General features: G+C 37.8%; 1 protein-coding gene across 2 annotated transcripts in view; it reads left to right on the top strand.

Moving 5' to 3' along the window:
• HHAT (hedgehog acyltransferase) overlaps window positions 1-25,662 on the top strand; it is a 144,112-nt gene that overhangs the window by 29,086 nt on the left and 89,364 nt on the right. The window contains exon 9 of one of the 2 annotated variants that reach the window (XM_027641686.1): window positions 5,810-5,845. The exons of the other annotated variant lie outside the window; for it this stretch is intronic. Within the exon in view, the coding sequence (XP_027497487.1) occupies window positions 5,810-5,845 (36 nt within the window). The remainder of the gene's footprint in view (window positions 1-5,809; window positions 5,846-25,662) is intronic. 2 annotated transcript variants of the gene reach the window in all.

Genomic DNA, 25,662 nt, shown 5'->3' with positions numbered 1-25,662 from the left:
TCAGACTAGTATCTAAGTGTGGGTGGAATTCACTGAGTGTATTGCAGTAATTGAAAGGCTGAAAATGATAGCTCCAAGAACATGCTTGTATGTTGACTTTAAAGGTGACTATAAAAGCTCAGTGTCCAAAAGTATATTCCATAGTTTGGGTTATAGATAAATCCAAACAGATTATTATATTGGATTGCATTGCATTTTTCATTATGCATCTTTCTATGTTCATTTTAAAAACTAGCAACACTAAATAATCTGGCATTTTAAGTGAATATTTTCAGTTAGCTTGCTGTGTTTATTTCTACTGTAACATCACCTGTGACACTTTAATTGTTGTTTTTCTATTTCAAGTTGTGCGTCAGCTTTATAAATAGTGTATGTAAAGTATGGTGGCAGTTATGCTATTTAGAGGAAGACTTGTCCTGATTTGTCACTGAAGAGACAAGCTTTGCTAGAAGGTGTAGGTTTCAGGTAGATTTGTAGAAAACTGTCTGAATCAATGCAAGCTATAGACAGGCAAAATGTCTTCTAAATATATGGTTGGCTTTCCCAGATGTTTACTTGATAATGATGAGAATGAATGAATAGGTACCAGTAACTACTTGGAAAATACTTGGTAGGTGTGCCCCCTCTGGGGGGTTTGCTTTAGAAAGTTTTATAATTCATTGAGACATTAAAAAATAGCACTTACAAAATCTGTATATAGACTTTATCTGCTTTCCTGGTAGTAATCTTACTCTTCAGACAAGACTTTAAAAATTGTTTCAGATTTACATCGCAGACTTGTGATTATTTGTAATTTGGAAGCATACATCTTTGAGGGGTTGCCTGCTGGGAAGGTTGCCACAGGCAGCATTAGAAAAAACATGAGCAGATATAGGAGAATTCAGAAAAGTAGTTTGGAACTGCTAAGTGGTGGGGCATCTGTCAGAGGAATTCTTATGTTTACAGTCTTTTGTGCATTCGTCCAGTAAGACATTGCTTGAGAATTAGGAACAATGAAGTGACTTGAGTGCTGTGTCAGTGAAAGCAGATGCCATTCAATGACCTCTCAGTCTCCAGTGTGAAATGTTCTGTTGTGGGAGAGACTCTTGGTCAGCAGCTCACTGGCTAAATGCCACATTTATTTGAAAAGACAGCTAATGGAAGTGCTGGCCTTGCAAACACAGTTCTACAATTAAATAGGGCAGGCTACTCTGAGGATATGGGAATGAGTTAGACTTTCTGATGTCAAGTTTAACCATGTTTTAAAAGGAATGGCAAAGAACCGTTGTTGAAACATTGCAGCAACTACAATGCTATTTTGAGATGGTGAATATCCAGAGTACTAGAACTAGAACAAGTAACCTACTTGTTGGATTTCATCATTGCCATAACTGGCAACTAGGCTAACTGATTTGAAGATATGTAAGTGCAATTATATTGTTTGCTCCAGGGAAATGTGGGTAGTCCTGCTTTTTTACAAATGGCAAACTATCTATGTAGGTCTACTCCCCTAAAGTAGGGCCCAAAGTAAGAATCATGCCACTATCTACTTTTGAGTGGTGATGTACTGCCTGCAGTGGGCATCTTTGCTGAAGTACATGATTAGTCAGATCTTCCCGGACTATACTGCATGTTGCATGCTTTGTTTCCAGGAGTAGCATGCAGCCCAGCAGTCCTGGGGAGGAACTGGCAGAAAACAAACTTTGCTGGTTTCTCTTCAGCACATGGCTTAAAAATATGGATATACAAAATCAGAGTTGAGATTCAAATTTATTGCAATTAATTTCATAAAAAAATGTCTCTAGTAGTTAGCCTAACTTTAAATTGTTTCTTATGATCCTGACATGTGCTCAGTACTTATGTTTTTTGTATCATTGTAAATCATTAGGTATGAGGTCTGAACAATCAAACCTCGTTGTGTGTGTGGGTCCCTTAGCCATCACACTGGAATTGTAAACTGTAGTCCCTAAAACAGCTAATAAGAAGCAGTTTTCATCTAGGTCAATGTGGGGTCAAGTCCTTAAATAGAATAGGCTGGTATAACTTCATTGAGTTTAAAAGTTGTATGCTAAAGGCTCACACAATTCCTCTTTTGAGGAACCAGAGTGTGGACCTCAGTTAAAGGAAAGCACAGCTTTGTGGAAAGTGGGACCAAGAACAATCCAATGGATGACATGTGCATATGATTTTTTAATTTCCCCCCATCAGCCTTTTGCTCAATGCAAATTTGGAGGCAGATTGTTGCATTATGCATTTAGCTTTCAGAGCAGAAGCTGCACATCTGTGAAATAATTTTGAAAATGTACCTTGAGGAGAGAGATGTATGCTTGCAGGCAGAGGTTTCAAAGACCCCTTGGAAAAGGTCTTTGTTGGTTTAGTGTAGTTGATGATGATGGATTGTACATATAACCGTTTGTTGAATTCTATCAAACTGAAACTTCCATGCTTAACAAAAACATTGATAGGTGTGTACAGAACTGTGATTCAAAACTACCCTTCAGAGGAACAGAATTAGGGATGTTTTTATTAAAAAAAACCCTATCAAATTATCTGCAATATGTAATTATGATTATGAAATTGAGGTTAAATATATCTCCCCTTTATTGTTCCACTGACTAGTCAAGATTTTGTTCTGTCCAAAGACCATTACTATTTTGATAAACTAGATTTTACTTATTTTTCACAAATTTGAGATACTATATTGCTACCAACATTTGAATAGAATAGAGAATCTAACTGGTAAATCACTTTTCACTCATATTGCTGTGGATATCCTTTCTCTTGTTTTAGATTTTAATAAGAACATTTATTTTGAAAATTTGTGCTCGTTACAGGATTTCTGAAAGCATTTCTGAAACCTTTATGTAACTGAGGCACCCTAAATTGCAAGAACTATCAGATAAATTGTGTATTTTGCAGAGAACCTCAGGATTTTACAAGCTGTGTGAAACTCATTATAGACTATACTGTAATATCAAGTAAATATGGATGTATTTTATATGGCAGGTGTAATTCTGTGTTAATTGTGAGGGACACTGTCATGCCTCATAGGTGGAGTCCTCTGATGTTGAAGGGATTGCTATGACATTTTTAATGCCAATACAGTGTGATTATTTGTTCTCTTTTTTCATTTAATGAAGATGCTTATTCCACCCCCAGGTTGCAGTCTTAACATTGTTCTACAAACCCTCTTTACCCCTTTTTAACTTTTCCATCTGAGAATAGATGCATCTACCAGATCTGTTGCCTCTGCTACTTCACTGTATTTTCACTTTATTTGTAGACTTAACTGCAGTATGTATTTAAATATGAACAAGCAGAACAGTCAAAAGTGTCTGTAGTAGTTTTTTGTCAAAACTAGCCTCCCATAATCCTATCTTCTCAATATTTTTGCCTTGCACAATGTTTCTATTCATTAACCAAGATGTATGTACACAGTATCCATAGCCTTAAGTAATGCAACCATTTCTTCCATTTACAATTTGAAATTGTTCAGCCTTGTTGTTCTTGCTTTTGGACCTAATCAATGATACTGTCCTGTGGGATCTTTAAGATCTAGGTGCACAGTCAGATGATGCTGTATATTCTAAAAATTCTTTTGGTCATAGCACAGTTAAACAACTGCTTACACTGTTGAGAACTGAGGATCTTGGGTAGACTATTGAAATGTATCAGTACAAAATCAACTGAGGAATAATGGACCCTGTCTATGTATGCTGAATTACACTTAGTGAGGCTCTGATAATTTTTCTTTTTCATTTATTCTAATAAATTGTTTCTATGCATGTTCATTGTTAATACTTATTAAAATATTTCCAAAAAATATTCAATAGCTAAAGCCCAGATGAAAAAAACTTACCAAACTTTTTTAGTAGCAAGTGCATTATGTTTTGCAAAGAGTGAAAAATGAGAGAAGAGATGGCATGTCATGATATCTATACAAACTGTTTTGTTTTCCCTCCTTGTCTGAACCCACTCAGCCTTAGCTTTGTCCACCCCAACCTCCTTCAGCTCTGATCATCTCAAGTTAGCAGGACCTTTCAGTTTCCATGCTTGTGGTAAGCAAAGTCCTTTGGCTTTTGGTTCAGTGTCAAAAGCAATGATATTTTTGTGCTCCACATCCCTGTCCACAAGAAGCTTGGTTCTTCTGTCCCTTCAGAGAGTGTACCAGATTGGTTACTGCCATCAGAGAATAGCTTGAAGAACTTGAGCAGATGAGCTTGGCTGAAGAAGTGCAAGAGGGCTGTTTAGCATACAGCTCTCTTCTGAAACTGTACCAGTTTTTTCTTCTCCCCATCCCAGCACAAACATACTGAATTTTTGGTCCTAGGAAGAAAAGGTTTTCAGAGCTATAAAAACACACTGTGGGCAGCTCTGATACTGCAAACCGTCTGTTCAACACAGAATATTTTAGTGAAGAGAAGGAGCCAAATTACAGTATGTGTCCAGGCAGGAGGAATGAAGAAAGATAACTGGATGCACTTCATGCTGTTTAATTGCACAGTAACGTAACAATAATGTAAAATGGTCAATGATTTCAGGAAAGGAATGTGAAAAATACAGATTTAATAATGACCAGCTCATGTTCCTGACATAGTTTTTCTACTGCAAGGCAGCTTTTAAGTGAAAAATTTGCTCCTCTCCACCCAGCTGAACCAGTGGAATTTTCTTCCCTGTTAACTCCTAGAATTTCTGCAGCTCATTATCTATCTACTGATATCAGGATGCCATTAGCTATCTGATGATTTATCTTGCTCTTTGAGGTAGAAAGCAGCACATTGCAAGCAGTACTGTTAAAATAAGACTGTGTTGTACTCAAATGACCAATTATGTTTTTTGGAATAGAATGCTGAAGAGCTTAGTATATGCCAAAATGTTTGCTGTGTACCTGAAATGTAAGCCCATTTCAGAGCAAGTCCAGCACTGGAAATAAGACATTTGCATTTTTCAATTGTGCTGTTAGGCACACAGTTAATCTGGGATTATACTGGTACTCACATAAAGTTGGCACATACTTAGGATATTAGGTAAATGTCTCAAATAAGCAGATACCTTCACGTAGCATCAGAGATCTGCCATTAGTTGTTCATGAGCTTGGTTCTCCTGAGTTGTCTGAGCAATGGAGGAAATGAAAAATGGAAAGAAACACTGACAGTTACTGTCAATGTATGTTGTTAGTGCTGGAGATTTCAGACATGGTTCTTGTAATCTAATGTGATTTAACTTGTACTTACTGTCAGAAGGCCTCAAACTTAATTTCCTCACCAATCTGAGCGGAATACACTTGGAAGGTCTACTTCTTGGTATATTCTATATCTGAAGGAGACATAAGGGGTTTTTTGGTTATTCTTTATCATGGAGAGAATTGACAGCTATCCCTTGTGTTTTAGTGCAGTACAGAGGAGAAAAGGGGAAAGAAAGGATTCCACAGTAGTTTTGCGCAGAGGATCTACTTGCGTGTGACAAAATGAGCAAACTTGCTGGTCATTAGTATGCTTACATTATTTCCAATAACAGAATATACACAATTTATGCTTTATGTGGGTTATAATAGTCTGAATGTTAATAGTTTATTGAATAAATACTCCAACAAGGAATTTGTGAGCTTTTTAACATGCATCTAAATCATGTTAAAAGATTAAATTTCATCTTAAATTTTATGTCATTACAGAAAAGAAATTGTGTTTTAGACTTTTGCTTCTGGTTTATCAATTCCAGTAACTTTATATTTATCTTTGGTATTAATGTTTTGAAATACAGTGTCTGTACAATACCCAAGAGAAAAATATTTCTTTAATAATTAAAATATTGTGAATCTTTTTTCTTACAGAAGTTTTGATGTTGGTTTACATCGCTTTCTGGTCAGGTAAGCTAATACTTATTTTGAATTTCAATTCCATATTGTCATGATTTAACCTCAGCTTGCAGTCAAGCACCACGCAGCCACATGCTCACTACCCCTGTGATGGGGAGAGAACTGGAAGGATTAAACTGAGAGAAGTCATGAGTTGAGATAATGGCAGTTTAACAGGTAATGCAAAAGCTGCACATGCAAGCAAAGCAATACAAGGAATTCATTCACTGCTTCCCATGGGCAGTCAGGTGTTCAACTTTTCCCAGGAAAGAAGGGCTCCATCATGTGTGAGAGTGACATGGGAAGACAAACATCATGACTCTGGACATCCCTCCACTGCTTTCTTGTTCCCCCAGCTTTAAACACCAAGCATGACACCATGTGGTATGGAATACCCCTTGGATTAGCTTGGCCCAGCTGGCCTGGCTGTGTCCCCTCCCACCTCCTTGTGCACTCCCAGTCCACTCATTGGTGGGGTGCTGTGAGAAGCAAAAAAGGCCTTGACTGTGTGTTAGTGCTGCTCAGCAGTAACAAAAACATCCCTGTGTTTTCATCAACACTGTTTTCAGCACAAATGCAAAACACAGCCCTTACTAGCTACTATGAAGAAAACTGTATCTTAGAAAAAACAGCAAACATGTTAAACATTTCTGTTTTTATAAGTAGAAATGACCATGTGAATTCAATACTACTTTATACTTTCTATGGAAAGATTCTCTTATCTTCTATTTATATATTAGTTTGAGAAACTTTAACTATTTGTCTTAGATATGTACCCATTGTCACCCTCTGAGGAACATCTTCAGGTGTCCTTCAGGAAAACCTTGACTTAGGAAATTTCAATGACAGTGTTCCACTCATTCCTGAGAAAATCTTAATTTTTCTTATACTGAAGAAAAGCTTTTAAAATGTATTTTCCACTGGTAACTCAAGTACTCTCATACCTTCTAATAAGGGCTTGAATTTTATAGAAAATTGTGAATGTGGAGGGGAGTTTGGTATTTTCCACAGAAAACTGAATGTATTCAATGCATGGGATGGACTATGTTCTGAAGATAAGAAAAGTAGAATAATTGTTTCTGTTTGCTGACATTAGAGGAATGAAGTGATTAAAGCAGGGCATTTCAACCAGAAAAAGGAGGTTAGTAAATTTGAATGGTACACTGAGGAACTGGTTTTGCTGTTCAGAGTTTTTTTTGGGGGGGACAAAATCACAGGTGTTCACCAATAATGCGTTTGCCTTCATTTTTAATAAAATACCTATTATTATCTACTGATCTTTACAAAGAATTGTTATGTGTGCCATGAAAGATGAATTTTGCCATGGTCTTTGGGCACTTAGAGAATTAATTAGACTAAAATGTTGAAATATCTATCAGTGAAGAACTCTACCTTGGAAGAATGAACCCAGCCTGTATGAACCAGAGTATGCTGCTTGGGTCCTGCCATAAGGATCAGGTGGTGTTAGGTGTTCCTTGGTTTGGCCTTGCTACTGAACTCATTATTTAGGCTACTTTGTCATATTTCCTGGTTGAAGACTCTGTTTTACACATGAGTCTTTTGGCCTTAATGCAGTGGTTTTGGCACCAATTCACAGACTTTCAGAACTCTTAACAGGTTGATTACTCCTGATTACTTTTCGCTCCTCTGGTCACTCACTTGAAACACGCATTCTCTAATGTTTTCAGAACCCTGCTACTTGTTCTTGGCTGTAGCTGGTGAAAGAAGCATACAGCTCTGGACAGAATTGTAAATGCCTAAGGAACATTTCTCTGCCTTAGGCTTATCATCAGAGAACACTTGTAAGTGTTCACTTCACTTTGTCCTCTGCTTCTCTAGATTATTAGTATCATGGCTAAATCCAGGAAGAAATGGAAGTTTCTGTCCAAGGTCTGGGTGCCAACTGGACAATAATACAAAGGCTATAAAAAGTATAAAAGATACGAGATCACACAAAGCTTATGTCACAGGGAAAATCAGATTTGCTTTCAGGTTGCACAGGCAAACCCACTTCTTGATATCTCATAACTTTTGAGCAGTATGCTGTGTAACATTTGGGTTATGTTGTGTATTTCTTCGCATGGAACATGACAACTTTTAACAGACAGCTCTAGTGCTAATATTGCTGAATATGTTTGTATTTCAGTGTGGTTTAGAGTTTTTAGACAATTGAATACATATAAGTTCTAGTATCAGTTCTACAAAATTTGTTGCATCTATATTGTGACCAGCAGAATTTTTTTTAATAATCATATAAGAAATTGAAATCATCATATTAAGAAATGGTTTAAAAATATACTGCTGTTGTAAAGGAAGTACAGTCCCTGCTAATGCTTCTGCCATAAAATGCTTTCATTTGCTTTATACAAAGAAGGTAATAAGATATTATTCTCTCATATGGCATCATTTTACATCCTGTGGGGGATGCAGTATTTGAATTATATGCTCATGTGATCTGGGACTACAAATAGCCATGGAATTCAAATGAGTCGAATGTCATCTTTGACTAATGTATCATTTTTTCAAAGCCAACTGTATCCTATACAGTGTGGTGTTCTAACCTTAGCTTTACTATTTTATTTTCAGTCTGTTACCTGCCTCTATTAACTACTTGGGGAAACATTATCTGCTTTCTCTGTAACTGTACTGCTGAGGAGGAAATCTTTTTCCCTTCTTTTGTAGCAGAATGAGTTTTGCTTGTGTTTTCTTAACTAAAAAAATTTTTGTTTCAGTAGATGACTTTGGACTAGGAGATAGAAGACTTGGTGTTAATCTCCGCTGTTGGTCTGCCTTGTGAATTTTAGAAAATTATTGCCATTTTTTTGCCTATTTAGACAGTCTAAGCTCCTGAGAACTTGCAGATCATCTCCTTCTGTGTTCATAAAGTATCTGTCATAAATGGTCCTCTTCACAATTTCAGTTTCTGTGTGAAATGGAAAGAGTGGGGAAGGAAAAGCCTGAACCACCAAAAAATCAAACAAATCTGAGTTGCAGGAAGTGTTGAAAATCTATGAATTGGGATTTGAAATGCTCAAGAGATATTATATTTTTTAAAATATAACGATGCTACCCCATGATGGAACAGGAAACCCACTATGATACTTTCAAAGACAAAATGTGGGGCAAACAAAACTAAAAAAATAGTCTATGTTAAAAGGATAATCTGCCTAATTAAATGCTGATTGAAAGAACTAGGACTGTACTAGCTTGGCATAAACAATCAGTGGCTTCCTCAAGTGAAGCATGACACAAAGTATTACAGAGAGTTACAACTACACTTTTTTTTTCTGTGTTCTTAGCAAAAAATAAATAGAAAATAATTTTTGCCAAGCTATCTGTCTGTGTCTTGAACTGTGCTTCTGATACTGCTTTTAAGATAACTCAGAAAAGTTTAAAAATCCCATATTTTTAAATGTGCAATTGATAGGTACATACTGTAATGGATAATGTGTTGTGTACTGACTTGTGCTGAACTGGGTTCTGGGACTAGCTTTCTAATCATTGTACTTGCATGCTGAAATCAAGTGGGATCATGGGACTACTATATGTAAAAGTAAAGTGCAGCTGAGTACGTGGGGGTCTGGGTTTTGAAAATTTGTTAGCTACACCATCATGTTTGAAGCAGGGATCCTGGAAATTCATAGGGAAAAGATTAGGACTTTTGTGATGAAAACTGGGGTTTGATAGTACTCATGAAAAATATACTACTATACTTGGAAGGTTTGTTTGTTTTTTTTACCCACTGTGTTCACACAATTATATAAAGGAAACTATTTGTTACTACTTCTATGATCAGCAAAATTACTAATCATGTATTTAAATCACATGAATGCTATACAAACACGGTAATATTTTTCCAGTGTGACTCCAGGAAAAACAACCTTTTTTCTTCTTAATCTGAACATTCTCAGAATGGGGCAATGGATGTATTTTTCAGAGTTTAAAATACATAGAAATAGCCTTTGGGCTAGCAGTTTAGAGGAGAAAGAGCAAGAGAGGCTGCCTGTTGCTCTTTGCTCACTGAAACTATTTTATCCAAGCACTTCATCCAGTGCTGAGAACAGGGCACAGGATGAAATAAAACTGTGAACTTGTGAGAATATTTACTGTCCTAATGCCAAACAATACTTCCTTTAGGGCAGCACTGATGAGGGCAGTGGGGAAGAATGACAGTTCCTGCAGGCAAGATTCTTTGGAAAAATCTCTACACTTTCAGCACTGCTGTGCCTTTGAAAAAGTGTGAATCATACTCATTTCAGTACAGATCTGGCTTTTAAGAGAACTGCAGGACCACGCACCCCCAGTGTCTCCCAAAGGTGTCCATCTGTTAGCAGTGCTCTCAGCTCCCCCCATGGTTTGCAATTACTTTGACTCAGGTTATTTAAGGTTTAGCTTATTCCCTGGTGCAAAGGTTTTCCGAACACAAAACTTGAAAATCACTCCCTTTTTGAGTTTTCTTAGGTGAAGCATGGCATAGTTTACCTCTAGGATCAAAATCTGCTATGTGTTGTCACATCTCCTGATTTTTAATTAGGAAAAGGGCACCTCTGTGTAAGGGAAGAATGGTCCCATGATGAAGGAGGGATCATGGTTCTAACTAAGTATGATTATGAAAGAAGATGTTTCAATTACAGAAACATCTCTTTGGAAAAAAAAGCCCACTGTAATAATGCCACCTTTACCAGGGAGCTAAGGTGTTGTTTGCCATCTTTTGTGAATGTTGTGATGTAGATGTGATGTGCTGGAGAAAGCTTTTGTACAGACTTGAAATTTTGTGATTAAGTTAGCACATACTAAACCAAGTATGGAGTGTTGTTGCTAGTAAACATGATTGTAATAATCACTAGATGTGATTATTTGTGTGTCTAATAAGTAATTTTAAGGTTACAGTGTTTATTTCATTGCTGTGAAGAGGTAGTGGTATTAACTTAGGAATTTTTTCTTTTAAATTTACTTTTGATATGGGACCTTCCTTTAAGTTTCTGCAAAAATCATTTTAAGATTCTAAAACACAGAAGAGAACAGCAGCCAATCCATCCATAGAGACCTCTGTATGGAGGAGCTGAAAAATATAGCTCTTTTTATAAAATACTGCGGCTACATCCAGCCGCATTGCAGACTTTTCTGAGCTCTGCTTTCAGACATGCTGGAGGTTTTGCTATGTTTGCTGGTGTTGGTGATTTTTGAAGGGGTTAGCACTGGTCTAATTGCGTTCCTATTGAAAGCAGTGATAACACTGAAATGATATTAAAAATACCCCAAACAACAAGCTGGATAGTGCTTGGATTCTTCTAAAATTTTCCCAACTACAAGATCAAGCCTTACCATTGCTAAAAGTCCGTAACTGAAGTCGAGTGGGTTGTGTTGGAAGGCTCTGTGACTCTTCTGTTGTATGTGCACTGGACGTAAGTATGAACTGTACAAGTGACCATGATGTATAGCATCATTTGGGGTGTCTGTTTTAGAGTGGGACAGTGTCCAAAACATCTTGTTTGTTTTAAAACAAAAAAAACCCCAAAACTTGATGAAGCAGTAATGAAGACTAGGTGCTAAATTGCTTCAGAGCAACTGTGTTCTCTCAAACACCTTCTCAAAATTAAACCTTTTATTTTTTTAAAAGAGCAAACAATCTGTTGTTACATAATGAATTAGCATTGAGCATGTTGCAAAAATAAGGCTGGGATTTGTATAAACAAAACTGAATCTTTATGTAAATGTTATGTAAATGTGACATTTAACTTAAACTGTTGGAATGGGGAAGTCGGGCTTAACAATGTACAGATCTCATCATGTTTATGTGTTGCAACTGTGAATTAAAACAGTTTATTATTTTTGTTGTGGGGTGTTTGAGTTACTATCTATGAGCAAGAGATACACCATTTGTGAAATGTGAAGTATTTAGAGATTCAGTTCAGGTTGCTTTTAAATAATTTTACTGAATATTTTAATGGATCTACATCAAAGGTTGTATTTCAGTGTAATAGAAGAAAGTGTGTGCCTAGCAGTCTTGACCAACCTGAGATTGTGAGGATTCTGGATTTATTCTTTGTGTAGTCCAGGAAATTACGTCACAGAAACTTTTTTGTCCCTGACTCTAAGTGCCAGAATTTGGCTGGAGTTTGCATGTGATTTCAAAGACTTTGCATCTTTTATACTGAAGCAACCTGTATTTCAGAGTCAAGAAAGTCAATATGTAAGAAATATTAATTACATAAGAAATATTACTTATGTACTACTTCCAGTCCCACCAAGCACTTCTAGTTAAAATTAAACATGTGTAAAGTTTCATATGACCTGGAGTATAAGTTTAGAGAATTCTGCTTTATTTTGTGTTCTTTTTGATTGAAATACTTTTAGTGTTGTCTTTTTCTCTTTTACATGTTGTGGTCCATATTTGTACTTTGGCATGGTAAGAGACACGATTACATCTCCAGATAGGAGGATATGGTTGGTATAAACTTCAGTCTCAAAGTTATTTCATGTCTTATATTTTAGATGTGTTTCGGAAAGCCATGTGCTATTTATAATAGAATTGTTAAGATGTAGATCAGAGCCAGAAAAAAAATGCGGGGGAAAAAAATAGGATGAGAAAAACATTCTTCTCTACTGTGGCTTCCGGTAAATTAGTTGTATGCAGCACAGTAAATGAGACCGTAGCCAGGACACGCCTCGGACTAAACTCTGCGGTCTGCCCCGCTGCTGCTCTGAGGTTACTGTCCCGTCCTGCCGTTGAGAAAGAACCGCGTGCGGGAGAAAATAAATCCTTCAGTGCCGGCGGCTTTTACATTTCTGTCTGCGGCTGATTCGGGGGCGGGGAAGCCCCAGCAGCAGCGGTCACGGGGAGGAGGAGCAGGAGCAGGAATAGGAGTAGCAGCAGCAGGAATAGGAGTAGCAGCAGCAGGAATAGGAGTAGCAGCAGCAGCGCCCGTCGCGGCTGCCGCCGGGGGGAGCCCTTGCTCCGCCCCCCGCCCGGTCCGGGACCGGCGGCTCCTGGAGCCCGGCGGGTGTTTCGGGGAATGACATGGGAGGCCATGGGGCTGCCTCTGTGCTTTGTGGAAGACGGTCCCATTCTAGGAAATGCGCATTCCGGAAGATGCAATCTCTTCTGGAAGATACAACCTCTTCTGCTTTAGCGCCTTCTCTTCCTGAAAGCACCAGTTTACACAGCAGGTAGTTCATATAACATGTGGCATTCTAGGAACAGCGATTCAGGATAACCTATACAGAATGATTCCCTTCATAGCTGCTCAGAATAACCTGTACAGAACGATTCCCTTCATTCTTGTGGGCAGGAAAGATTGCATGCATTTCTCTTCCTTGACTAATTCATCGTGTAGAGTTATGGAGACCGCAGTGTTCAGAATCCTTCCCTGAAGATCATGGCTCTTCAGCTCATCTTTGTGCTCAGGGTCAGCTTGCCTTAGCTTGCATGGGTCCATAAGTGGTTTTGAGGTGGTTGTGATATAGTATGTTAAAGCAATAACCCCATAACTTTAATCTGAAGTTTTAAGTTCCAGAGTTTTCTCAGATGTCTGAATAGTACATCCTCAGATGTGTTACTGAAGTAGGTACCATTACTGCTTCTTTTGTGGCTGTCCAGCAGTTTCAATCAAATTGACACCCTGGTAAACTTTGTTTGTATGCAGTCTGCTTTCAGTCCTTGTCCCTCTAAGCTCCGGTACTTGGTTCTATGATCTTTGAATAGTCCATCAGAGTTTATAGAGTTTAGGAAGTCTGAGTTTAAACATCTAACTTAAAGCAAGGTGCAAAGAATGAACATGAGAAACAAATCTAAAAGAGGGGAGGAATGAATGAAACAGGAGGCTTGATAACGGCTATCTAGTTACCCATAGATCAGGTGGTTTCAGAGTTTGTGTATGGAAGTGAAAATACTTTGAGACACCTAAGTGGCGGCATCAGACCTTGTTACCATTGTATCTGTCTGCAGCAGTATTGATTTCAGTAGTAAAGCCCAAATAGAGGACTTGACTCAGTTATTTCCATCACTGATGGCAATGTTAGTGTGTTTAGAGCTGTAAACAGGGTATTCAGAGAAGGGCAGAGTACATAATTTAAAAGTGCTGCCTGTGTGGGATGGGAGGCGTTTTAGTGAATGTCAAGCTGAATAAGATACTGTATTGAAAGCCAATTCTTTCTGAATTGATGGCTAAGTGGTGTGTGGAATTGCTGAGTGCAAATCACAGGCCAACAGTATTAGGGAAGGCTCTGGAATCCATCTGCAGGTGTGGATGCTGCCCTGGTTGCCCAATGATACTATGATGTGAGGTGCAATTCCAGTTTCTCTGTGGACTGTGGGAATTAAGTCAGTGAGATCTGAATTTCACCCTGAAGATCTCCATGGTTTTTCTTTTCATAGATGAAGTAGGATAATGATCATCCTTTGTAAAGTAGTTTGAGATCTATGGATTAAGAATGCTATATAAGAGCTCAGCAATGTTTAGTATAAGCACTTTATGTAACACCAAGAACAGATGATAAAACAGGACAGGAAGTAACTACTGGATTTGGAGTTGTTCTATCACAGATATAAATTAAGATAAAAAGGAAATAATGTGACTTTTTAAAGTCTGTATGTGCTCATACTTGGATGGATTATAAATGTCAATAGGGAACTGTAGAAAAAAGTGATCTTTTAAGCAGCTAAGGTAAAATCAAGAAAGCATGTATAAAATATGTCAGTTAATATATTTGCAAATGTATGTTCTTTATGGTATGCAGTTTAAGGGGAAGCACTCCTTCCTTACCTGCTAAAGAAATTAGGCCATGTGAATCAAAATCTTAGGCAGACTTCCATCTTAGAGGTCACAAATAAATAATTGGGTAAAATTCATATGTTTTTGAAGAAATGACGGGTCAAAACCATCAGGCTTCTATTTATTTTACTGTCCGAAATAAGAGAGTAAAATAACATGCTGTAGGCTCCTACTCTATCCCAAAAATGTAATTGCAGTGCTGAAGAAAGAGCTAAGGTCACGGCAGCCAAAGGATAATTCTTACTGTCAGCTGTCATACCGTTCTTGCTTCCTTTCTCCTGGAGAAGATTTAGCACTTTCTCCCAAGCTGCATAGCCACATACTTGAAAAGTTGACTCTACTTTCCAACCAGCCTCTGCTGTTCTGTTGTATGAGAATAGAAAAATGCCATTTGCGTGCCTGAGGTACGTGATGTAACCCCAAACTTAAAAAAACCCATTAAATAAAGAAGAATTCCACCTCAACTGAAGTAAAGATGATCAGGATGTATATTACTCCGCAATTTTTTGTGAATACTGGTGTTACATAATAAACATTATCTCCTGTAGCTATAGGGATAACAGTATTCCATGTGCTAGTGCTTTCAGAGACACTTATGGTAGATTTAGAGATTACTTTTAAAATGTATCTAGCATTTTGGTACAATGAATTGCTTTTCAAATCTGGATTAGACTATTGCTCTGAAAATATTAAGTATTGGACATTTACAACTTGCTAGTGAGGCAGAATAGTTTAAATACCGTCTTCTTTTGACTATAGGGAGCTAACATTAGAATGTAAACTACAGTATATGTATATTTTTCTTTAAGTTCTGCCATACTCGTGTAGATGTAAAATATCTTTTCTGGATAGACGGAAAAGGGGAGGCAAAAGAGGCCATGACTTGCTCAGGTAAATTTTCTCATTTGGATGCCCTCAAAGTATAAGGTAAACTCAGGAGCAAATCTTGGTCAAGAGTAACCTAAGTAGAGTTGATCCTGTCATGGAAAAGAGATTAGCTGATCTCTGCAGAATTCACAGATTGTCTAACAGAATAATAAATGTATTCACTGACTGAAATTTTTGCAAGCACACAGCAGCAGTGACATATAGAAGTTTATCTGTAGGATGCTAGACAGGCTGATAATGTTTAAGCTACACAACAGTTTCCAGGACACTCTTTGGCTAGGACACAGCAGGAAAAATGTTGCTTCATAAAAAGAAAAACAAGAAGTCTGTCTCTGAATGCTACTTAAATAGACTGTACTGTACTACTTGAGTCACTCTCCCTGACGGTGTTTAAAAGATACATAATGTGGTACTTAGGTACATACTTCAGTGGTGAATTTGGCAGTGTTAGGTTAATGGTTGGACTCAACGATCTTAAGAGTCTTTTCCAACCTCAGTGATTCTATGGTTCTACTTTATCATCTTTTGCTGAGATCAGGACTCTAGGACTGCAGGGCTGCTTTCAGTATTGGAATGAGCTCATTCCTGTGTGATGGATGTGCATATGGGACCTAAGGCCAAGTGCTGCCTCTTAACTGAATGAGGTTGATATCCAAATACCAAGAACTCCAAAATACCTTCAGAATTTTCCACGCTGGGTACTCCATATAGAACTTCTGAGCTTTTGATTCTGGGTCTGGAGTCTTTGCAGTACTAGTGTAGTATCGCAGAGTTACTTGTCATTTCTCCCTCAAGTAATAAGAAACCTAGTTAAAATAAAAATTTATAGGAAAACAAAATAAAAATGACCTGATTTAGATGACATTTTTGCTGAAAAGTGCTGTTATGCAGAATTAACCTTTCATTTAGGGTGATAACTCAAAATAAGGGGAACTTCTTTTGCATCAGAAATAAATGATTAAAACTGCAACTGTTGAAATGGATAGAGCTGGAGAGCAGCCTTTGGTGATCAGTAAGTTTTAGCTGATAGCCAAGAAAAGAGTTCTACTTATAAGTGAGAAACCTGCAATTTTAGCATTGATTTCAAGGCAAGGCATCCTCTCCTACTGAAAAGAAATTACTGATGAAATGTTACTGAGTGAACTTGGATCAAGGGCTTCTTCTGTGCGTGTTCAATAAGAGTTTGTCCTGTCTAATGTACCTAATACAACCAGAAACTAGTAATGTCAGTGTGTCTTTTAGGGCTTCACTGGACAGTCAGCTGTTGAAACAGACATGACATATGGTGGGAGCTTTCTGTAATGTAGATCTTAATAAATATTTCATTTCTTTATAATGTCTAGTTTATAAAATATGTAAACAATAAAATGGAGATGGTTAACAAAGTAACCATGGAAACCTGTTTTCTCCTTTTTCTCTCCTTCTCTCTGTGGAAATGTGTTTTGAAGATAGTTATGATTTCTTCTCCTTACTGTGATTTGAACTGAACTAACAAAATAACCCATAAAAGTTGTATTTAAAATTGTTGGTTATCTAGTGACAACCAATAGGCTAGTATTTGTATGATCACTGTAGAGAGAAAATGTGCATTCATATTCTTTATTTGGGCTAGCACTGCAAGAATCAAGTACGTGGCTCCAAATAATTGTAATGCTAGTAGGAAGCCATGACTGGACAAAATACATTTATGAAGAATGGGAACTTCTGACTTGCAATCGTTTAGTAGTGTTTAGATGGGAGTGTGTTGCATACTTTTTGGATGAGGCAGCCTATTGTCAAAATACAGGCTGGTTTTGCAGAACTATCATCTCTGAATCTACAGAACTGACAAAATGGAATGTGAAAGGAAATAGTGTTTTGTATTTACAAATCATTAGGCTTCAACATTAGAAGTGTCACAAAAAAGAAGACCGGTGTTGGTTGTAACTTACCTTTCTAATTAATTCCTCATAAAAATAACAATTGCAGATACAAAATACATATTTTGCCTAGTCTGAGACAATTTGAAGAAACATGTAATTATGTTAAAATTTGATGATTCTACTTCAGATTTGTATTTTAATTCTGGGCTATTATTTCAAGATGATTGTATGTTGGCATAGCAGTAATTAAGCTTCAACTCAGCAGAAAGGGTTAGGGGTCTTCAGTTTCTGTCAAATGAAAAAACTATTTCAGTAATATAAAAGTGAATTTTGTTTCTTGGCTTGACTTCGTTTCAGTGATTAGATATAATGAGACATCTATTAACTGAATGCTTTTATTGCCACTTACTTGGAGTGGGAGAATAACTTCTTGATGTTCCCCAGTGTTCTGGAGCATTACTCCATTGTTTATTACAGTACTGGTTGTGCTGCATTCAGTCTGGTTTTAGTAATTTCTGTTGCCAGGTTTTCCATGACTTCTTGTCCATGCTTTTATGGGCAACAATCCTAGTTCATTGAGATACCCATCTCTGGAAGATTTTCCCTGTCTTCTCTAATTCCTGATTCCAGAACTGAAGATTTGTTAATGTTTTGAACTGTCTGATCAGAGCTTTGCATGACTCAAGAGCAGTGGTTATGGAGCAGAAGTTACAATTAATAGTTTTGCCTTGTTTTTTGTTTTGTGGTCCTACAGGGCATTGTCCTCTGCAGCTGCCTACAGGAGTTGTTGTAACAGGTGGCAATTAAGGCCTGAGTTCAAGTAAAGAAATTGTATAGAAGCCATATTTCATTTCTGAATAAAAAATCAGCCTTAATAAGGACAAAATGTTTTATACAACAGGCAGAAATTGCTCCAGCAGACCAATCTTGTGTTATTTGCACTCTTCCTGTAGATGATCAAGCTTCTTCTTTTGGTTTTTGAGTCTTAAAAATTATGCCAAGTTAGCATAGCTATAACTAAGGGAAAAGTTGTGACTGAATTACCTATGATTAAATGGTCTGAAACATAAATCCTAAGGAGCAGCTTAGGGCACAAGGGTTTTTCAGTCTGGAGAAAAGAGGGCTCAGGAGGGACCTTATTGCCCTATACAACTATCTGAAAGGAAGTTGTGGTGAGGTGGGAGTTGGTCTCACAGGCAACTAGTGATAGGACAAGGGGAAATGGCACCAAGTTGAATCAGAGGAGGTTCAGGTTGGATATTAGGAAAAATTTCTCCACTGAAAACACAGTTAAGCATAGGAACAGGCTCCCCAGGGAAGTAGTTGAGTCAGCATCCCTGGAAGTGTTCAAAAAACAAGTGGACGCAGCACTTCACAGTTTAGTGAACATGGTGGTTTTTGGCCAAAGGTTGGATTTGATGATCTTGCTGGTCTTTTCAACCCTTAATGATTCTATGAATTTCTGGGAACAATCTGTGCGTAAGAGTTATGGTGTGTACCAGTAAAACTGCAGATGTGACATGGTGATACATAGATTGCTCAAAGAAGACATGGTGTTACTTGCTTAGTGTTACCAAGTAAAAAGATATTTTACTGCTAGGAGAAAAGTTCTCTATATTATGAAACATTAACCTTTGTTACTTCTTGCATAGTTCTTATAGAAGGGTGTGCAGATCAGAGGCAAAGTGCTCAAAAGGGAGTTTCAAAAAGTGAGAGCCTGATGCCATACATGCCCTTAGTTCCACTCAAAATAATTTTTGTGCCTAACTTTGCTGGTTTTTACACTTGTTGAACTGAGGAAAGATGAAAACTTGATCCACCTCAAACCAGGAGCAGTGACACAAGGTTTTATGAAGTGCTGTCATGTGCACAGAACAAGTCAACAAGGAAAGCCTGAAATTATTTTTCTCAAATTTATTCCACCTCAACAAAAGGCTCAGAAAGCAATATTCATGCAGAAGTGTCTTGCTTCAGCTGATGGTGTCTCTGAAGAGTTCAGAAGTAAATTACAAAAATAATGATTGCTTTCATTAAGATGTTTCAACTGTGAAAGCAAATGTGTAGGAGTTGCATGCTTTCGCTAGAGCTGTGGATGCACAAATCATTTTGGGGATCAAACTGGCAAATTATTTAATCAAAGAAAGCTGACAATCTTTGTGCTGATTACGATCAATGTCCCTGAGGCAGCTACATCTTGTCTGAGTCATTATTATTTCACTGATGTAGCATGGACTCTCCAGAACCTGTGCACAATGGTCACAGCATGCCAACTCTTCTCATGTGTTCTAAGGAGTCTCTTGAGGGCAGTATGTAGGAAACATTGATATGATTTATTTTGTAGATATTAAATATTTAATCATCAGTTCACAGAATTGATGACTTGACATTTTAATTCCAGTTAATAGTAATAAAACAACTTTTTCAAAGGTGTAGCAACATGTGAATAACTGTGCTTAAGTGTGAGTAAATTTGAGTCCACTTTCTACTAAATCATGAACATTTAGGTTGGAAAAGACCTCCGAGATCAAGTCTAACCTTTGACCAATCACCTCCTTGTCAACCAGACCATAGCACTGATTGCTATGGTCTGGTTGGACAGTGCCACATCCAGTCTTTTCTTAAAACATTTCCATGGATGGTGACCCCACCACTTCCATGGGCAGCCCATTCCAATGCTTGACAACCCTTTCTGTGAAGAAATTCTTCCTGATGTCCAACCTACACCTCCCCTGAAATTGCTTTTCTGGAGTAAAGTGATTTTTTTCTCCTCGGTATTTAAGAACAAAGTTATTAATACTGTGATGTTGAGTCAGCATTTTGTGCTTTGTTGCTTTTGTCCTCATCACTTACAGCCTCAGACCTTGACAATACATCTCTTCCAGAAGATCATCGAGATGATCTTTTTTTTGTTGAGATCAACAGACTTTGTTCTGTTTCTGTATGTTTTATAGAAATAAAGATTTTGTTTCTCTGTGAAAAACCATGTGATTTTAGGTCCTGATCCTGCCCCCAAGAACTGTTGATGCAAAAGTCTGCCCAGAGGTGCATGCAGTAGGTCCTGGTTTTGTCAGAAGGATAATTTAGAAATAAATCAACAAACAAAATGTCCCATAGTTCAGACTCCTAAATTCTCAGAAGACCAACAATGAAATTAGTACTTCTACCTCTTTTAAGCTTCCCTTTGATGCCTGGGTTCAGTAAGGAGCTCCTTCGTCGCACATGTAGGCCTCTTGCTGCCTTTTCTTAAATTCTTATTTGTCAGGATGAACCCTTCTTGAGCTTGGAGGAGATGATCCCTGAGTATCAACAAGCTTTCCTGTACCCTTCTCTTCAGAGCCATATCCTATTGAGTTCTTATAAACAGATCTCTGATAAGGATGGTGTCTGCTCTCCTGAAATCCAAGGCTGTGGTTCTGCTTACTGTCCTGCTTACCCTCCTCAGGCCCCTGAAGCCCATCATCTTGTGGTTACCGCAGCCAAGGCAGCCTTTACTTTCCTGTCCCTGACCAGTTCTTTGTTTGTAAATACGAGGTCCAGCGAAATACCCTTCCTTCATCATCTGTGTTGGGGAGTTGTCACTAATGCAGTCCAGAAGTCTTCTAGATTGCCTGAGGGCTGCTGTGTTGTCCTTCTAGCAGATCTTGGGGTGAAGTCCTCCATGAGGATCAGAGATAAGGCTCGTTCTGGTTGTTTGACGAAGGCCTTATCTTCTTCTTCGTGACTGGGAGGTCTGTAAGAGATACCTGGTACAGTGACACCTATCACCAGGCAGAGCTCCATGCACTCCAGCAGCTCTCTCATATATTGGGCAAGTCCCTGTCTTGGCCTTCCTATCCTGTCCTTCCTGCAGAGCTTATATCCGTCCATCACAGTGCTCTAGTCATGTAACTGCATAGAGACTTCTGACTCCTCCTGTTTGTTCCCCACACGGCCTGCATTAGAGCAGAGGTGTTTCAGAGAGCCACCCAAGCCAGGGCAGGCTAGAGAGCTTTGCCCGTAAGATCATTCCACATTTATTGCTGTCTTTTGAACAAAATGTCCTGTAAGTTATGTAGATATGTATTGCAGTAGTCCTGGAACAAATTAAAGAAGTGTTCTAAGTTAGAATTCTTTGTTGCACATGTCTGTTTATTTTTCCAACATTTAAATTTATGATCATTAAGGAGGCATGGAGTTCTTTTACTGAGTAATCAATTTAGTACTAGCCCTCACAAAATTATGTTAATGAAGAGAACTCCCAAATAACTCTGTTTAGTTGTGCATTGGATGCTGAACATGGCTTTCTCTTTTTTGTTGGTTTAGCTTGGTTGTAAATTTCAGAGAGCGGTGTGATTTTTGTGGGAAAATGTATGATTAACATTTTTCTTAATACAAGGAAATGAAAGGCAGCTTTAAAGAGAGATTATCTATTTGCATTCTTTTATATGTAATAAAAGTTTGTGAACTTACTAATTTATTCTGAGTTTAATATCATTCCATCTGTGCTTTTTTGAGTTGTTGCTACTAAACAAAAAGGTATCAATTAAATATTTATAAATGAGCACCTGGCAACCAGTTGTTCAGTGCTCAGTTCTGCCTACTTTGTGAGAAATCTCAGGTCAAAGTTGTTAGAGACAGCCTGCAAGGAGGGGAGCATTGACACAGCAGTGCCAGTGATCTTCCAGTCCTGACAGAAATGGACAGTACATGGTATCAATCATTAGACCTAGAAGAGAAAGCAGGGGATACAAAATGGGGGAACAGTAAGGGAGAAGGAACACAGTTTTACTTTTGTCTTATATTAGTAGTGGCAGATAGTTCTGTTGGAAAATGCTCCTGTACTTTCAGTAATTTGATGATTAATGATTATTTGTAGCCTTTTCACCTTTGTAGAAGCACTCTTCTCACAGCTGACATAACTGGAATCAGGATTGAGTCCATTAGTTCGAAAATCACTGTTTACTAAACACAGGGACATAAGTATTGTTTCTCCTTATTTCTGCACATTTACCTGTACATGATCTGTACAGCTCACAGTTCCAGCTCTGCTGAAGTGCTCAAAAGGGAAAATACTGCTTAGTGACTTTAACTCTTTCCTAAATACTATTAGTTTCTGATTGATTTAATCTGAAATGTAAAGCCACACTGTTTCAGCTTCTCACATCAGGGACAGGAGTAGACAAGTTGCCCAGGACAATTATTTCTCTCTCTGTGGTGTATGTGCTTCTTTCTCTTTGCTGTTTCTGTAGGCAAGGTATTGGAAAGGGAAGATAAGAGCCTCAACTAATCCTGTCTGACTGAAGGCACTTTGTAATTTCATTATACCTGCCCCTTTTCTGATTTGAGGTAAATATCACTAGAGGAGATTTTTTTGTCCATTGCCATGGGGTTAGGAGGAGGAGAAAACAGGACTGTGCATTATTTCCATTGCATGCACAAATGACTCAGAAGACATGATCTAAAGGGATGGTCTTTGATTCCTCTTCACTTTACAGAAACCATATCCACAACAAATACTAATAGGCTGAAAATTGCTATCATTTGCTTTTGATAGCTAAGTCATGCTGCCAAATGGCAAATCATAACACTGGGCATTGGAAAAGCAATTCCTCTGTATTCAGAGGAAGAGTGAAATGATTGGGAGTAGGAAGACAGTGTGTGGATTGAGTTCTAAAAGTGTATCAGGCTGGGCTCCTTGGAGGCAGATGGCATTAAAATGTCAGAACATTAAAATATGCATGTCAGGAATAGGATTGGGCATGTAAGAGGTAATTATTTCACAGAAATGTCATATTTCTGTGAAACAGATTCTGAGAGGATTTAGGATAGTTGCTGCTGTAATTAGCTGTGTTAGGCTTATTACCTTGTCTTTCAGCCCTAGCAGGAGATTGCCACAAACCACTTTAGTTAACAGACTCTCAATTATTTAAATAAAGGTAGAAATGAATGAATGAATTTTCCAATACTGCCTTTATGATCTGTAAAGAAGAGCCTTTGCTTGGAAAAGGTATCCAGAAAGTCTCTTGTATTACTCAAGAGCTGCTCTGAAATGGATGCCTGTTGATCAGTTTAGGTAAGAGTATTCTTCCGCAGCTGATGTCTGGCATCTTTGCACCATTTGTTGTTATAGCACAAACATCTATTTTCCTGTCCTTAAAGAAAAAAAACCAAACACTTCCTGAATATTGTTCATATACTTTGCTGTTGGTATTTTGCTAACATCTGTATTCCACAATCCTGGTGAATGAAAAACAGTGAATAAGTACTGTGTGCTGAGTCCTAGATGTCTGTGTTTCTGGATGCATTATTTAGATATTACCAAAACTAATGGCCCTACTGAATATTGCAGTAATAGGTGTCTGTGTTTGAAGGTAAAAGTACTCCGTAATATGTTGCCTATAGGCGTAGTATATGCTTTACTTATTTGCTTATAGATGTTCTTTTTTCTAGCACGCTACACTGAAGGCCATGACTTTGCATCTGAATCTAAACCCGGTTTTTGGCTGTGAGTTCTTGTTTCAAACAGGTACAATGGGATAGTTTTGTGTCAGGAACACTTGGCTCTTGTGTCCATTTTTCAGTTGTCTGCCTGTTAAAAAATGTTCGTTTAAACTACTGCTGCTTAATTCATCCTATGTATTGGGATGGCTCCTTAGACCATCTTGTGTGTCTGCTCCCTAAACCCTGATTTTGAGACAGAAATCCTGTATGGTGAGGCCAGTGCTCTGGCCTGTGTAACTATCTTCTGGACAAAGGAACAGGAAAACCATTGGAGTCTCCCTGACCTTGCATTCCCAGATACTGTGGATGCTCCAGAAGAATTTTACAGGATTCATAAGTGGTTTAGGAATCTTTCTACAGACAGGTATTGTATGAGTGCATTATTTTTAGTATAAGGATCTCAATCCATGAGTTACTTGTAACATTTCTTCTCCAAAACCTCTCAATGTGTTCTAAAGAAGGTAGCTTCCAAGCAATTACTTCATTAGCCTGCATTAGTTTAACTCAGTGTTCTTACCAATCACTTCTACTATTAACTCTATACATAACTGAAGTTGAAATTTGCATAGTCTTGCAGTTCCTTTACAGCTGTTTCTATTAAACTGTATGGGAAGTCCTCCAATGACCAATTCTCCTTTAGGCATCTCTGCACCCTGTCCTTGTTTGCCCAGCAACTTGCACAAAAAGGGAAGTTCAATCACTCTAATGCACCAACCACTGTGAGAAAAGGTGAAGAAACTGATAACATGATCTTTGCCTGCTTCCTAGATCATTACACTGATTATACTGAATTCAAACTCAGATTGCTCAGGCTTGGCCCTTGACCCTTTTCATGGTATATATCTTTCTTAGAGTTTTCCGGAAAACTGCCAGTGTATACTATAAATGGAGATTCCTATTCAGTACCTTGCTCTGGGTTTAGGAACTGTAGGTTCAGTATCCTACTTTTTGATGTGTTTACATAAAACAAATATCTGAAATTCTTAATATTGGAATAGGTAGGCCATTTCACTTGGACACTTACATAAAATGACGGCTACATAAAATTTTGCTCCAGTCATATTTTTCCGGTACAATACCAAAATTTTCTAACATATTATTTGCAGTGTGTACATCTAATGAATAGAATTGAAAGAAATTAAATGTAGTAAGTTTGGATTGTGGAAAAAAACCCAAACATTGCACCATGTTTACCTAATAGAGAATTTCGGACAGCCAAATATTACTGTTTTATGCCTCTTTAATGTCAATCTCAAATGTTGCCTGAGATTTTTCACAGGCTTTGAGGCTCTTTGCCTAGAAAATGAAAACTGCTTAGGAAAACTACTGAAAATTACATGTTTGTATTATTACACCTGAATGGACTTTCCTCTTGCAATGTAATCTCTCTTTAAGTTGTTTCCGTGGCTTGTGTTCTACTGGTCATTGCCCTCTCTGCGTCTTAAATTTTGATTCTTCAGTGTAACCTTTTCTATTCAATGCCCTTAAGGGTTTGAAATTTTGAGGGCAATGGGTAAATTTATTTTGTCTATTTTGAAAAGCATCTATTCATGTTATCTCTGCCTTTCTCTTTTTGTCATTCTCAGTCAGATGGGTTTTTTTATAACCTTCACACTTTCTACCACTCTTAACTTTTAGTTTTGTCCATTCAGCTTGCCTCCTTAGTGCTGCAGTGACCTTATCTGGGGACTGTCTCAGGCTGGTTCTTGATGATAATGTGATAAAAAACCAATAGCAGCAAGGATGACCGTTAATTCCAGCTAATTACAGTATCTGCTCCATGTCAATCAGCCCTACCTGGTATTTTCCCCCGTCTGCTTTCGTA

Source organism: Corapipo altera, unplaced genomic scaffold, assembly GCF_003945725.1.
Source record: "Corapipo altera isolate COAL_440 unplaced genomic scaffold, ASM394572v1 48b, whole genome shotgun sequence".
Taxonomy (NCBI): Eukaryota; Metazoa; Chordata; class Aves; order Passeriformes; family Pipridae; genus Corapipo; species Corapipo altera.
Note: the sequence above shows the minus strand (reverse complement) of the source record. Positions and strands in the feature narration are given on the sequence as shown.